General features: G+C 40.4%; 1 protein-coding gene across 1 annotated transcript; it reads left to right on the top strand.

Moving 5' to 3' along the window:
- Window positions 1–2805: 2805 nt before the first annotated feature.
- LOC115306794 (nucleolin-like) lies at window positions 2806–5299 on the top strand. The gene is given in 2 exon segments (XM_029957365.1): window positions 2806–3621; window positions 3624–5299. Coding segments are annotated over 2 exon segments (2115 nt in total). The 5' UTR covers window positions 2806–2975; the 3' UTR covers window positions 5093–5299.
- Window positions 5300–14902: the final 9603 nt, after the last annotated feature.

A 14902-nucleotide genomic window follows, 5' to 3' on the forward strand; every position in this document is an offset into this window, starting at 1 on the left:
GGACCCCTGGCGCGGAGGGCAGCTTGCGGCCGGAGCGCCCGGATGCGGCTGTCCTTAACAGTGCCTGCTTTGATCAAGAACCTCATGCATCCGCCCTTACCTAGCCAGACCCTTATGTTCCAGTCCCAAACGCAATATTCTCAGTTCTGTCCTATATATGCTTCTGACTGGTAAGTTTTGGGGCCGAAAGTAGAACAGTTTGATTGACTAAACAGGCACTTTCTCGGGAAGACACTTATTGAGAGATAGGGTGGGCGGGGTCTTTCTGGTAGCCTCCTGCGAGCGGTCCGCGCTGTGAGGCGCTGGGGGCGCGCGTGCTGGGCGCGCGCAGCCGGTCCTGACAGGCCCTGAGGGAGCTGCGCAGCGCCTGTGGCTGTTGGGTGTCTGGCGCTAGGCCGGCAGGTCGAGTCTCTTGCTGCCGAGGTCAGCGACTGCGGTTTAAAAAGACTGCAGCTGCTTCCTGTCTTAGCTTGGTCGCTTAAGGGCAGAAGTTAAAAGCTAGTAAATGACTTAAAGATGGCAATAGTCGTGTCAACGTAATCTTTAGATCCCCAGGTCCTGGCCCTCGATTTAATGTTCATTGCCATGCCACTGTACATTCTCCCCAGACCCGAAGTTGATTTTTAAAATGTTTTCAGTGGTCGTGTTCCTACACATAGTTTTTCCAGTAAGCTAACACAATTTTCATTTATCTGTTATGTTCTTTTTTTCTATTTTGTTTGGTTTGGTTTTTTGTTCGGTTTTCTTTACAACCGAAAGTCTTACCATGAGACAGGCTTTTAGGGGTCTCCAGGGACAATCTGAACCCTCTCCAATCTCCTGCGTAGTTTAAAGAATTAATCAAATCACAGTGTTTCGGACTGAGAAGACTAGGAAAAGGCCTCTCTGGAAAAGCAACGTCAGCCCTGAAGGATAAGCAAACAACCGAAAATGGATAATGCCGCTGTACAAAATAGTGCCCATAAGTCTGAAGGTCTGACACTAGAAATACTCTTTGAGGAACTGTAGGTCTGGTGTGGTAGGAGCTTGAAGAGGGAGAGCACGGTAGGGATCAGATCTGCTGTGCCAGTACATCGTCATTTTATGCTGAGACCATTAGAAAGTTATGACAAAAATGAAGGAAGGAAAGAAAGAAAAAAGAAAAGTTGCTTTAGTTTTCAATGAATCCTTTGTCTATAAATAAAGAATGAATTAAAGGAGATAGGCATGAAAAGGGAGGAACTGGTCAAGGGCCACTGTCGTAGTAAGATAATGGTAGCTTTGACCAGTGTGGGAAATGTGATGATGCAGAACAGAGATACTTAAGAGGTAGCACCAACAAGGACTTGGTGGTTGGTTGAATATGAGGAGGTGAGGAGAAGCAGCCCAGAATAATTTCAGCGGTTCAGTTTTGACCAGCAGCTTGGGGTTGATACCAGTTATTGAGATAAGAAACAATGGAGAATGATGGATAAGTATTTATGTAAAATACAAGTAGATTTCTGTAGGGCAGAAAAGTGATCTAGACTACACAAATATATTTAGGACTCGGTTTATTGATGGGAAATGACACCATATGACTGAAAGAGATGGCTTAGGGAGAGAGGTAGAAGGTAGAAAAAGAGACAAAGGACGTGGAGCTGAGGAATTCCAACATGCAGTTTGGTAGAGGACATAAGGCCAACAAGGTTGAAGAGAAAAAAGATCAGTGGTGATTAAGATGATAGGTCATGAAGCTTAGGAACACTGGTGTTTCATTCATTCATTCAGTAAATCTTATCATGTCAGTCAGATGGTTAACTGACTGAGCCACCCAGGCACACTTCAATATTTTATTTTTAGTAAGTTATAATAAAATAAGTAAATAGGTATACACGAATACCATTGTTAATAAGAAAGTAAAATCTAGTGGCTCACTTTTTGTCATCAATCTAATTTCTAGAGGTAACAAAAATATAGGTAGATAAGTGATGCCTTTGGAAATATTAACCAAGCAGGGTGGCAAAATATAAATTTCATTAAATATTAACCATAATGTCAAAAATATAAAAGTTTGAATTATGCATGTTAATCTTAGAGGAAAGAGTCTGTGGCCTATATTTTAATCAGGGATTGGAAGAATAGAGACAATGAAGGAAAGAAGCCAGAGTGGAGGATACATACTATAAAAATATATTTTTGCCTTAGAAGTAGTTTTGGTATGTGTGGTAGATTTTACTGTATACAAATACCTGTTGCCTCTCCCTAGAAGAGATATCACTCACTTACCCCAATGCCAGGCTTCATAGGATGACTTGCTTTGTTAGCAAATGGAATGCGAAACATGTAACCTGTGTCATGCACAAGCAGAAACTTTAAGAGCCAAAATCTGCCATGTTCTTTCTTTTTTGTCTGCCACAAGATCTACAGTGTTCTAGATAGAGGCTTAGATGTCAAGATGAACATTACTTGGAGCAGAGACGTTGCTGACATACAATGAACTTTTGTTGAGAATGAGAAATAAGACTTCACCAGATTTGAGAGTAGTTTGTTACTACAGCCTAAGTTAACCTACTCTAATAAAGAATTTGGCACTGAGAGTGAGGTGGCAACTTTTATGATATTACCAAAATAAAAATCCTAAAATATGTGTCATTGGATTCAGGTGACAGTAAAAAGGTAACTTATCAGAGACGGGCCGGATGGCAATTTATTTAAGTTATACAGTGCAAGAACATTTGATGAAATTGTTCTCGAAAAGGCTCGCGATTGGTCCATAGGTCGGACGCAACCTCTAGTTGGTCGAGACAGGGTCACGAGGACGCCATCGTCGCCTTTCCAGAGGCGATTACTGGGCAGGCTCAGTCTTTCGCCTCAGTCTCGAGCTCTAGCTGGCAGCCAAGCGTACGTGCTCCGGGATATTCTGTACCAGCGGCCGCCATCACCGTCGCTTGGGTTCCTCTGGACTCGTCTGCGCCACTCGCCCGCCACACACTCCGACGGCCTAAGTCACCATCATGGTGAAACTCGCAAAGGCTGGTAAAAATCAAAGTGACCCCAAGAAAATGGCTCCTCCCCCTAAGGAGGTAGAAGAAGACAGTGAAGATGAGGAAATGTCAGAAGATGAAGATGATGATAGCAGTGGAGAAGAGGTTATCATTCCTCAGAAAAAAGGCAAGAAGGCTGCCACAGCTCCAGCAAAGAAGGTGATGGTTTCCCTGACAAAAAAGGTTGCAGTTGCCACACCGGCCAAGAAAGCAGTCGTCACCCCTGGCAAGAAGGCAGCAGCCATACCAGCCAAAAAAGCCGTTGCACTAGCCAAAGCAGTGGCGACACCTGGCAAGAAGGGAGCCACACCAGGCAAGGCGGTGGTAGCAACTCCTGGTAAGAAAGGAGCAGCTGCCCCAGCCAAGGGAGCAAAGAATGGTAAGAACGCTAAGAAGGAAGAGAGCGATGAGGAAGATGACGAGGACAGTGAAGACGAGGATGAGGAAGATGAGGATGAAGACAAGGATGAATTCGAGCCAGCAGTGGTGAAGGCCGCTGCCGCCGCCCCTGCCTCAGATGATGAGGATGACGACGAGGAGGAGGATGAAGACGACGAGGAAGATGAAGATGATGAGGATGAAGATGACTCTGAAGAAGAAGCTATGGAGACTACACCAAAGGAAAGAAAGCCCCCGCAAAAGCCGTTCCCGTGAAGGCCAAGAGCACAGCTGAGGATGAAGACGAAGAGGAGGAGGATGAAGATGAGGACGACGAAGATGAAGATGAGGAGGAGGAGGAAGAAGAGGAAGAGGAGGAGGAAGAGGAAGAGCCTGTCAAAGAAGCACCTGGGAAGCGAAAGAAGGAAATGGCCAAACAGAAAGCAGCTCCTGAAGCCAAGAAACCCAAAGTAGAAGGTACAGAACCAACTACATCATTCAATCTTTTTGTTGGGAACCTGAATTTCAGCAAGTCTGCTCCTGAATTAAAAACTGGCATCAGTGATGTTTTTGCTAAAAATGATCTTGCTGTTGTGGATGTCAGAATTGGTGTGTCTAGGAAGTTTGGCTATGTGGATTTTGAATCTGCTGAAGACCTGGAAAAGGCTTTGGAACTCACTGGTTTAAAAGTCTTCGGCAATGAAATTAAACTTGAAAAACCAAAGGGAAAAGACAGTAAGAAAGATCGAGATGCAAGAACACTTTTGGCTAAAAATCTGCCTTACAAAGTTACTCAGGATGAATTAAAAGAAGTGTTTGAAGATGCTGTGGAAATCAGATTAGTCAGCAAGGATGGAAAGAGTAAAGGGATTGCTTATATTGAATTTAAGACAGAAGCTTATGCAGAGAAAACCTTGGAAGAAAAGCAGGGAACAGAGATAGATGGGCGATTTATTTCCCTATACTATACTGGAGAGAAAGGTCAAAATCAAGACTATAGAGGTGGAAAGAACAGCACTTGGAGTGGTGAATCAAAAACTCTGGTTTTAAGCAATCTCTCCTACAATGCAACAGAAGAAACTCTTCAAGAAGTATTTGAGAAGGCAACTTTTATTAAAGTGCCCCAGAACCAAAATGGCAAATCTAAAGGGTATGCATTTATAGAATTTGCTTCATTTGAAGATGCTAAAGAAGCTTTAAATTCCTGTAATAAAAGGGAAATTGAGGGCAGAGCAATCAGGCTGGAGTTGCAAGGACCCAGGGGATCACCTAACGCAAGAAGTCAGCCATCCAAAACTTTGTTCGTCAAAGGTCTGTCTGAGGATACCACAGAAGAAACATTAAAGGAGTTTGATGGCTCTGTTCGGGCAAGGATAGTCACTGACCGGGAAACTGGGTCCTCCAAAGGGTTTGGGTTTGTAGACTTCAACAGTGAGGAAGATGCCAAAGCTGCCAAGGAGGCCATGGAAGATGGTGGAATTGATGGAAACAAAGTTACTCTGGACTGGGCCAAGCCTAAAGGTGAAGGTGGCTTTGGAGGCCGCGGTGGAGGCCGAGGTGGCTTTGGAGGCCAAGGTGGTGGCAGAAGAGGCCTAGGTGGATTTGGTGGCAGAGGCCGGGGAGGCTTTGGAGGGCGAGGAGGCTTCCGAGGAGGCCGAGGAGGAGGGGGAGACCACAAGCCACAAGGAAAGAAGACGAAGTTTGAATAGTTTCTTCCATCCCTCTGTCTTTTCCCTGTTCTGTCTGAAAGAAAAGGACTCTGGGGTTTTTACTCTGTTACCTGATGAATGACAGAGCCTTCTGAGGACATTCCAAGACAGTATACAGTCCTGTGGTCTACTTGGAAGTTCGTATAGATAACATTTCAAGGGAGATACCCTGTTGGTTTTGACTGGATATTCATATAAATTTTTTAAAGAGAAAAAAAAAAGAAATTGTTCTCAATTGGAAGGCAGTTAATGACCCTCATAAACTCACAGATTTCAGTGAAATGGCAGGCAAAGGGGATATTAGCCACATGTGTCAGGTACCATTGGCAACAGTTTACAAACAAGTACAATAAAGAGATGGGCTCAGAAAATAATTGCTCAGTTTGCAAGCTGCAGTGACAGGGAATAGAGCATCTAGAAATTCAGAGACTTGCAGAGTTAGAAGATACAGCTGATATTATCTCTACCTGTATAAGATAAAACTGAGACTGATGTTTAGCCAAAAAGATCAATTAAAATCTCAAGATAACCCCAACCCAATCAAGAGTATAGCCATCACACCTTTATTGAAACATCTCAATAAATTAAGGTGTCTCAGTAAATCCTCTCAATTGAACAATTTGAAGGTCTGGACAAAGAGACAAGGGTGTGGCTCTCTCACCAAAGCCTGACAGGATCAAGGTGACTGAAAATTAGAGAAAGAAGGAGGTATAACTAAAAAGAATTGTGAGAATAGGCATTGATAGATGGAATTGACTGGAACCAAATAAAAGTAGTCTGAATACTGCTAAAACAGCCATCACCTTTGGATTAAAGACTCTGACTTTGCCAGCCCCAAGTCAGGCTCTGTGCTGACAGCTAGCTCAGAACCTGTAGCCTGTTTCAGATTCTGTGTGTGTGTCTCTCTCTCTGACCCTCCTCTGCTTGTGCTGTCTCTCTCTGTCTCTCAAAAATAAATAAAAAACTGAAAGAAAAAACAAGACTCTGTTTGATTTAGTTTTGTGAATAATTTTAAAATATAAAAATGTATAAATAGTAGTTGTCTAAATTAAGTGTAAATTGTACTGTGAATAGCTCTAAAAGTCTAAGCAGTATATCAATAGCGCCCTCCAAAAATTCTTTTTCTTGCATAGTTTTTCTGAAAATTCAAGCCAAGAAAATTATGGATGGTATAGTGATTATGTGTTGTTATTAATGTGTGACAGTAAAGAAATAGCTTCTTTGGAGAGAAATAATTTGATAAGTGAGCCATGGAATATTATTATATTAATGCAAATTGAAGGCAGAATCTTATATTTTTTTTACTCTGCTTGCATTTAGGCATTTAATTATTTTTCTAGCAGATAAATTGACAACTGTGGTTGTTTTTCTGATAACGCAAATAGAAATTATACCTCCTCTTGTTAATGAAGATTTTGTAGCTATCCTTAATCTAAAAATAAATATGTTCTTCCACTAGTATTATGGTTACTTAGCATAAACTGTATTTAATTATAAAATTTATATTAGAAAAATGAAAACATATTTTGGTTTATGAAAGTTTATGTTCACTGTTATAAATCTCAAAGCTTCACATACTGTCACTAGTTTAAATTAAATACCTGAAGAACTTTATGTACAAAATTCAATGAATACTAAAAAGTAAAGAAACTCTATTTCAAACTGGTATTTATTTTCACTGAAACCTTCTGGTTAAATAATATTTTAGGAAAACTGCATATTTACAATTTTTGGAAAATTATACCATACACCTAGTTCTTCACATTAGAAATTATTTAGAATAGCTATGTTCTATTCTTTTTCAGTGTTATTATTTATTATCTCTCTAAATTTTCTATCTTCTCTATGAATCCATTTTTTCATTCATTTTTTAAATGTTTATTTATCTTGAGAGAGCATGCACATGCATAAGCAGGCGATGAGCAGAGAGAGACAGAAAGAATCCCAAACAGGCTCTACACAGTCAGCACAGAGCACCATGCAGGGCTCAAATCCATGAACTGTTGTAAGGTCACAGGTCTGAACCAAACTGACTCTAATCATTAGAAAATAGAAGGGCACACATTGCCCAAGGCAGGAGGGACCACCCTTGTAATACCCTTAACATTCCTAAGGGCAGGCCTAGAAATACAAGCTATAGGTAATCACTTATTGCTTAAGGCTAGTTACACCCTACATGAGGGTCCTGGGTCCTGGGTCTACTCTGTAATTGGTTAACACTCTAAATGTTGTAATTAGATAAACCTGCTGTCACTAATATTGCATAATAATGACTGGATCACTGTACCTATGTCACAATTTCCTGTAACTCCCCTTCCCAAACCCATAAAAGCCCTACCCTACCTTTGTTTGGGGCTCTCAGCATGGCTCCACCATGCCAGTAAAGTCTGTGAGCCCGAGCTTAGGCCCCGGCGAGCCTAAGCCCTTAATAAAGCCCTTTGCTTTTGCCTGCGTGACTCGGTCTCCCTGGTGGTTTCTGGTTTTGGGGAACAATAAAGAAATCTTGGGTATTACACTGTGAGATCATGACTTGAGCCAAAATCAAGAGTTAATGCTTATCCTACCAAGCCACCCCAAGGTCCCACCATTTATTCATTCAGGAAACATATATTAAGTGCTCACTATGCATGCTCCTCATGCTGTGGGCCTAGGATAAGAAGAATAACACTGCTGTCTTTCTTCAGCCTCTTCAAGTCTAGTGGAGCTAGAGGTATAACTGTTACAAAGCTCTATGATATGTGCTATAGTAGACACAGATATATGACTTCGGTTACTGGGTATATAGTGTCCTAACCAAGATCAAGAATATAAACTAATCTTTGGAAATGTTAAGTGTGGGATACCTATGAAATATACAATTAGAGATACTCTGAAGGCTGGCGGAAACCTCACTCTTCAGTTCAAGAGAGAAATTGGGTCTAAAGGTACACTTCAAAAGGAAAAGAGATATAGGTGAGTTATTGGGAACAGATGAGCTTGTCCATGAAGAATGTGTATGAAGGAAAGAGTATGGAGAAGAGGGTCAATGCTAAAACCCCGGACGACGTCAACAAAATCAGGACCAGGCCAGGAGAGAGGAGTCAGAACAGAAATGTTAGATCAAGTCAGTTAGGGTTCAGCCAGAGAAACAGAACCTCTAGGGAATAAACATAGATAATAAAGAACTTATTATAAGCAGTTGACATCCTGCAGTCTCTTATTGAAGTCTGAAGTCAACAGGGGGACCAGTCAGTAGGGGAAGAGGAACATGAAGTGCAGAAGCATTAAAACTTGTGGGGATGGGTGGAACCCATGAGGACAGAGCCATCCTGTTTCTAGAGCCCTTTGTCACAGACTTAGATATAAACCTAGTTCGGGAATATGGAAACTAAAGAAAGAATTCGACAAGAAAAGGAATAGTAAGGAAATTCCCTAGAGGAATCTCATGCATTCCAGACATAATCACTCCTCCTTGCCCTCTTTGAGTTGTAGTATCTCAATTTTCCCTTGCTATTCAAAATCAACCACCCAAGCTAATAGAGTAATACAGCTTTCTTCCCTTGAAATTATGACGTCTAGATCATCAAAACCACAGTTGCAAAGATGGTAAGTCATAATTTTACTAGTGGATAACTAGGGAAAATAGTAAGAAACCACACCATATTATCCTTCAACACTGTCCTTTAGGATCAATCCAGAGCAGGACTAAAGTATTACCACTGTCCACTTTGGAATGTTGTTAGCATTTTATACAGAGCCATCTGTAAACCAGACTCAAATATGTTTTTCTTACTTAATTGGTCATAGGGAATGCTCCATTCCATAGGCCATGTTGAGAGGGGAGTACAGAATATGGACATGCAATTTACACTTTCAGGACCTGCTCAAATCATTTGGTGGTGGTTTCCATTTGATGATGAAATGCTGCAGTGCATATTCAATCTTATAGCTTTGTTGAGCAGTTAAGACTCAGTTCATGATGGATTAAGTGAGGTAGCATGATAATTTGCTTCAAGCACCAACAGATCTGCTAGTTTATACATCTTAGTTGAAGAACAGTTTCTGTGGCAACCCAGACCTCTTGCAGGATCCGCCTAAAACTAGCAGCTTTTCAAGTTGCTCAGTAAATGAATCAGTAGCACACAGATGAGGTAAATGTTGCCTCCAAAATCTAAAGAGGCCCACATAATAGAAATCATCTTTGTGATAAGAGGAACTGTTATGCCAAGATCACAGGGTCCCCAAAAACCAAGACCACCAGGGAGTCCGAGTCACGTATGCAAAAGCAAAGAGTGTTTATTCGGGTTTAAGCTTGGTCTCTCAGACCTCACCAATGCAGTGGATCCATGCTAAGAGCCCTGAACATCAGTCAAGCAGGGTTGTTATTACAGTTGAGCGAGAGGTGAGGCAAAGGGTGGAATGAGGGGCAGGGATTACTATAGGATAGGACGGCGCATCGGTAGAGGTTGGTGTGGCACGGGGTGCTTCGCTAATTTAAAACTAAGCAGGCTTACTATAAATGGCGGGAATGTCAGGTACTCCCCTGCTGGATCATGATTGGCCCCAGCTAAGGGTGGTGTCTGACCTAGCCTGAGCCAATCACAGACCCCCAGGAAGGTGGAATTTCCCGGAATCTAGAGGGGGGTGGAGGGAGTAGGTTTCCATTAACTCGAATCATCACTGGTGGGGGTCATTATTCTTAACTTGTTTAAGCAAGTCCCTTGCTTCGAAGTTCCTGGAACTTTAGGTGGGGCTACAGATTCCAGTAAGTTTAGTTATGCCTGGGGAAATAGAAACTTGGGCCTTCTAGTTTCTGAGGCTTATTTGAAGTCTGTCATGGCTTAGTTTGGCTCTTCAGAACTAAAGGGAAGTAGTCTATTCTTCTCCCTGAAAGGGCTATCTTAACAGGTCCCAGACCACTGGAACCCTAGAAATTTCACTAAAGCAGCAGAAACCTAATTTTTCACCAGGTTCACTTCCCAACATTTTACTTGGTCCAATCAGCATAATACCATCCATGTAATTGACCAACATGAATTTCTGTAGAATAAAGAAATGATTAAGTACCCTATAATAGGGCTGCAGAGTTGATGTATCCATAAGGTAAGACAGTGAGGGTGTGTTACTCATCTACAGAAAGCAAACTACTTTTGTTGGTCTTTAATAACATCTATAAATATAAAAGCATTCACTAGTCCAAACTTAAGGTACCAACAAATTCTGTCCTAGTGAGAACCCTTTTCATGGCTTGCAGATGGAGGCCATCTTCACTTGGCAGAGAGAGTGAGCAAGCTTTGGCCTCTTTTTCTTATAAAGACAATAATCCCATCATGGGGGCTCCACCCTTATGATCTCATCTAAACCAAATTATCTCTCAAAGCCCCATCTCCAAATATGATCACATTGGAGGGTAGAGGGGATGATACAAACATTCAGTCCATAACAGCTAGCAAACCTTCAAAGTGTAGATAATTTCTATGCTACTAAATTTGAACCATAACTTTGAAAAAGGAATCTTCCAAATTCACATTTCAAACCAAGCATTAACCTCATAATAGAACTTGGCAAGAATAGTTCATCCATGTTGTCTTTAATCCCAACCAGTCTAATTTACAACAGTTTTATCCAAGAAATATAGGATCTCTTAAAATATGGGGTGCTAGTGAAATATTATGAGTTAAAATTCCTTGATTTAGAAACTTTTCATAGACTTTCACTTCCAAGATTGGCAGACTAGGTTATTTAGACAATGCAGACTATCTTTTTCTTTTCAGTCATTAGTGTGGAGCATTGAATGATGTCTACTGAAAATTCATGAACACCGGCAACCTCAAAAATGAACTTATTTGGAATTAGGGTCATTGCAGATGTAATTAGTTAAGGTCATACTTGATTAGGATAGGCCCTAAATCCAATGACTAATATTTTTTAAGAAAAGAAGGGAAGACACAGGCACAAAAAGGAGTCCATGTGAAGACAGAGACAGAGATTGGGGTTATGCTACCACAAGCCCAGGAACACCAGGAGCTACTAGGAACTGGAAGAGGCAGGGAAAGGGTCTCTTCTAGTGTTTTTGGAGAAGTATGCCCCTGTCAACCTCTTGATTTCAGATTTCTGACCCCCAGAACAGTGAGATAATAAATTCCTACTGTTTTAATCCATTCAATTTTAATTATTTTTATGGTAAACTTTGAAAACTAACATAGATTTTGGTATTAGAAGAGAGTTAATACTATAAAAAATACCTTTAAAAAAGAGGAAATGCCTTTGGAATTATGTAGTGGGTAGAGGCTAGAGGAATTTTGAAGTGCACGATAGAAACATCCTAGATTCCTTTGAAGATACAGTTGTTAGAAATATGGACAGCAAAGGCAATTCTAATGAGGCTTCAGATGGAAGTGAGGAGCATGGGAGAGGAAGCTTCTATCATCTTAGAGAATACAAATCGTGTCATGAACAGAATATTGGTAGGAATATGAATATTAAAGGTACTTCTAGGGGCGCCTGAGTGGCTCAGTCAGTTAGGTGTCTGACTTCAGCTCAGGTCATGATTTCACCATGCCCAAGTTTGAGCCCTGCGTCAGGCTCTCAGAGCCTGGAGCCTGTTTCAGATTCTGTGTCTCCTTCTCTCTCTGTCTCTGCCCTCCCCGTCTTGTGTTCTGTCTCTCTTTCTCAAAATAAATAACCATTAAAACAATTTTTTTAAATGGTACTTCTGGTAACAGAAAGAAACTAGGAACATGTTATTGAACATTGGAGGAAAGGTGATCCTTGTTATAAGTAGCAGAAAACTTGTCTAAATCAGTTCCTATTGTTGGATATAAAGTAGAACTTGTCAATGATGAATTTGGATATTTAGCTGAGAAGATTTCCAAGTAAAGTGTTGAAGGTACAGTCTTGTTTCTCCTTGATACTTTAAAACACAATAGGAAAGGAATAAAAAAGGAATTGTTAAGCAAAATGGAGATAGTGTAAGAGACATACACAATAGAGAGCATCCAAGATCCATGAAACTGAAGTCTTGGAGATGACTAGGAAATTAGGGGAGGAAATTGGAGCTATAATAACAAAAACTGTTTCAAATCTGATACAAGATATCAAACTAAAGATTCCATACTCTCTTTAAGTACCATATAGAAGAAAAGAAAACCAGACCTAAATACATTGCTGATGAGAGTATAAATAAATTGGTACTACTTTTGAAAATCTGCTTGATTTTTTTACTAAAATTGAATATTTGAATATCATGTGATCCAGTAATTTCACTCTGAAATATAAACCCAACAGTGATGTGTGCGTATGTGCACCAAGAGACATAAAGAAGAATGCACATGGAATCATTATTTAGAATGGAAATTCTAATTATTTAGAATGGAAATAGAACTGGAAAGAGCAAATATGTTTATCAAGGGCAAATGAATAAAGAAATGTAGTACATTCAAGCATGTGCTTCCACACTTCAAATACACTAATACTACACACAACAACGTAAGTGATTCTCTCTCTCACACACACACATGCACACACACACACACACACACACACACACGCACACGTGCACGCGCACACGCAAATATTAGCCAAAGAAACCAGAAACAAAACAACATATACTGTGTGAGTCCATTTATGTAAAATGTAAAAACAATATTAGACTCAGAATAATGACTAACTTTATAGGAGGTAGGCAGTAGGAATTGAGGGGGCTCAAGAGAGGCCTCTTTGGTCTTGGCATGGTGTTTAGAAAGGTGTTTAGTTCTTGATGATCCTTTGATCCATACATTTATTTATTTTTCACTTTGCTCTTTTACATTTTCCAATAATTTTTAAATGAATTGTATAGATTTAGAGCAATGTTAAGGAATTTGCTTATTTGTTACTTAAAGATCTGACGGATTAAAAAAGAACAGAAGGTATCATTTATGCATTTTTGTTTATTTGAAAGCTTCTCCACTTTTTGAGTTGATGACATGAAACCTGTCTCTAAGTAACCTTATTTGTTTCTCTAACATCCAATATTGTACATTTTATGATGTCGCTCCACTGATGCTGTCTTCGCCCATCTGCTCTGCTTTCTTGGGACTTGCCCCTTGTGAAACACAGCTCCTAAGACTGCCATTCAAATGCACTGAAAAATAATTAAGTACATTAGCTTGTCTAAGATATCTGTCTAATAAATAGCTATTATAGCAAATATTGAAGTACTCACTTCTCAATTTTATCTTCATACAGAACAAATACTGATAACATTTCATAGTGTCATGTTGTTTTTTTAACAATTTATTGTGAAGTTAGCTAACATGCAGTGGTCTTGGCTTCAGGAGTAGAACCCAATGATTCATCACTTACATATATTACTAAGTGCTCATCCCAGCAAGTGCCCTCCTTTGTCAAAGCTCATCACTCATTTCCCCCATGGCCCCAAACCTCCAAGCCATCAACCCTCAGTTTGTTCACTGTATTTAAAAGTCTCTTATGGGGCACCTGGGTGGCTCAGTGGGTTGAGTGTCCAGCTTCGGCTCAGGTTATGATCTCGCAGTTCGTAGGTTCGAGCCCTGAGTCAGGCTCTGTGCTGACAGCTAGCTCAGAGCCTGGAGTCTGTCTTCAAATTCTGTGTCTTCCTCTTTCTCTGACCCTCCCCTGCTCACACTGTCTCTCTCTTTCTCAAAAATAAATAAAAGAGTAAATAAATAAATAAATGTCTCTTATGGTTTGTTTCCTTCTATGTTTGTAACTTATTTTTCCTTCCCTTCCTCTATGGTCCTCTGTTAAGTTTCTAAAATCCCAATATGAATGAAAACATATATCTTTCTCTGACTGACTTATTTCACTTAGCACAATACTCTCTAGTTCTATCTATGTTGTTGCAAATGGCATGATTTGAATTCTTTTTCTTTTTTTCTTAAAAATTCTAAAATATTTATTTTTGAGAAGCAGAAAGAAACAGAGCACAAGCAAGGAAGGGGCAGAGAGAAAGGGAGACACAGAATCTGAAGCAGGCTCCAGGCTCTGAGCTGTCAGCACAGAGCCCAATGCAGGGCTCAAACCCATGGACTGTGAGATCATGACCTGAGTCGAAGTTGGACTCACAACTGTCTGAGCCACCCAGGCGTCCCTGAATTCTTTTTCATTGCCATGTAGTATTCTAAGGTGTGTGTGTGTGTGTGTGTGTGTGTGTGTGTGTGTGTACACATTTTCTTTCTCCATTCATCAGTTGATGGACATTTGGGCTCTTTCCATACTTTGGTTATTGTTAATAGCACTGCTATAAACATTGGGGTGCATGTGCCCCTTTGAAACAGCACTCCTGTATCCCTTTGGATAAATTCCTAGTAGTGTAATTTCTGGGTCACAGGGTAGTTCTATTTTTAATTTTTTGAGGATATCCACACTGTTTTCCAGAGTGGCTGCACCAGTTTGCATTCCAATCAGTAGTGCAGGAGGGTTCCCCTTCATCCTCACCAACATCTGTTGTTTCCAGAGTTGTTAATTTTTGCCATTTTGACAAATGTGAGGTGGTAGCTCATTGTGGTTTTGACTTGTATTTCCCTGATAATGAATGATGTTGAGCATCTTTTCATGTACCTCTTTGCCATCTGGAAAAGAAAAGTTTTTTCTTTTCTGGAAAACTGTCTATTCATGTCTTCTGCCCATTTCTTCACTGAATTATTTGTTTTTAGGCATTGAGTTGGTTGAATTCTTTGTAGATTTTTGATCTTAATCTTTTATCTGATATGTCATTTGCGAATATCTTCTCCCATTCTGCTGGGTCCCTTTTAGTTTTATTAATTGTTTTCCTTTGCTGTGCAGAAGCTTTTTATTTTGATGGGGTCT

This window comes from Suricata suricatta, chromosome 2 (genome assembly GCF_006229205.1).
Source record: "Suricata suricatta isolate VVHF042 chromosome 2, meerkat_22Aug2017_6uvM2_HiC, whole genome shotgun sequence".
Lineage (NCBI taxonomy): Eukaryota > Metazoa > Chordata > Mammalia > Carnivora > Herpestidae > Suricata > Suricata suricatta.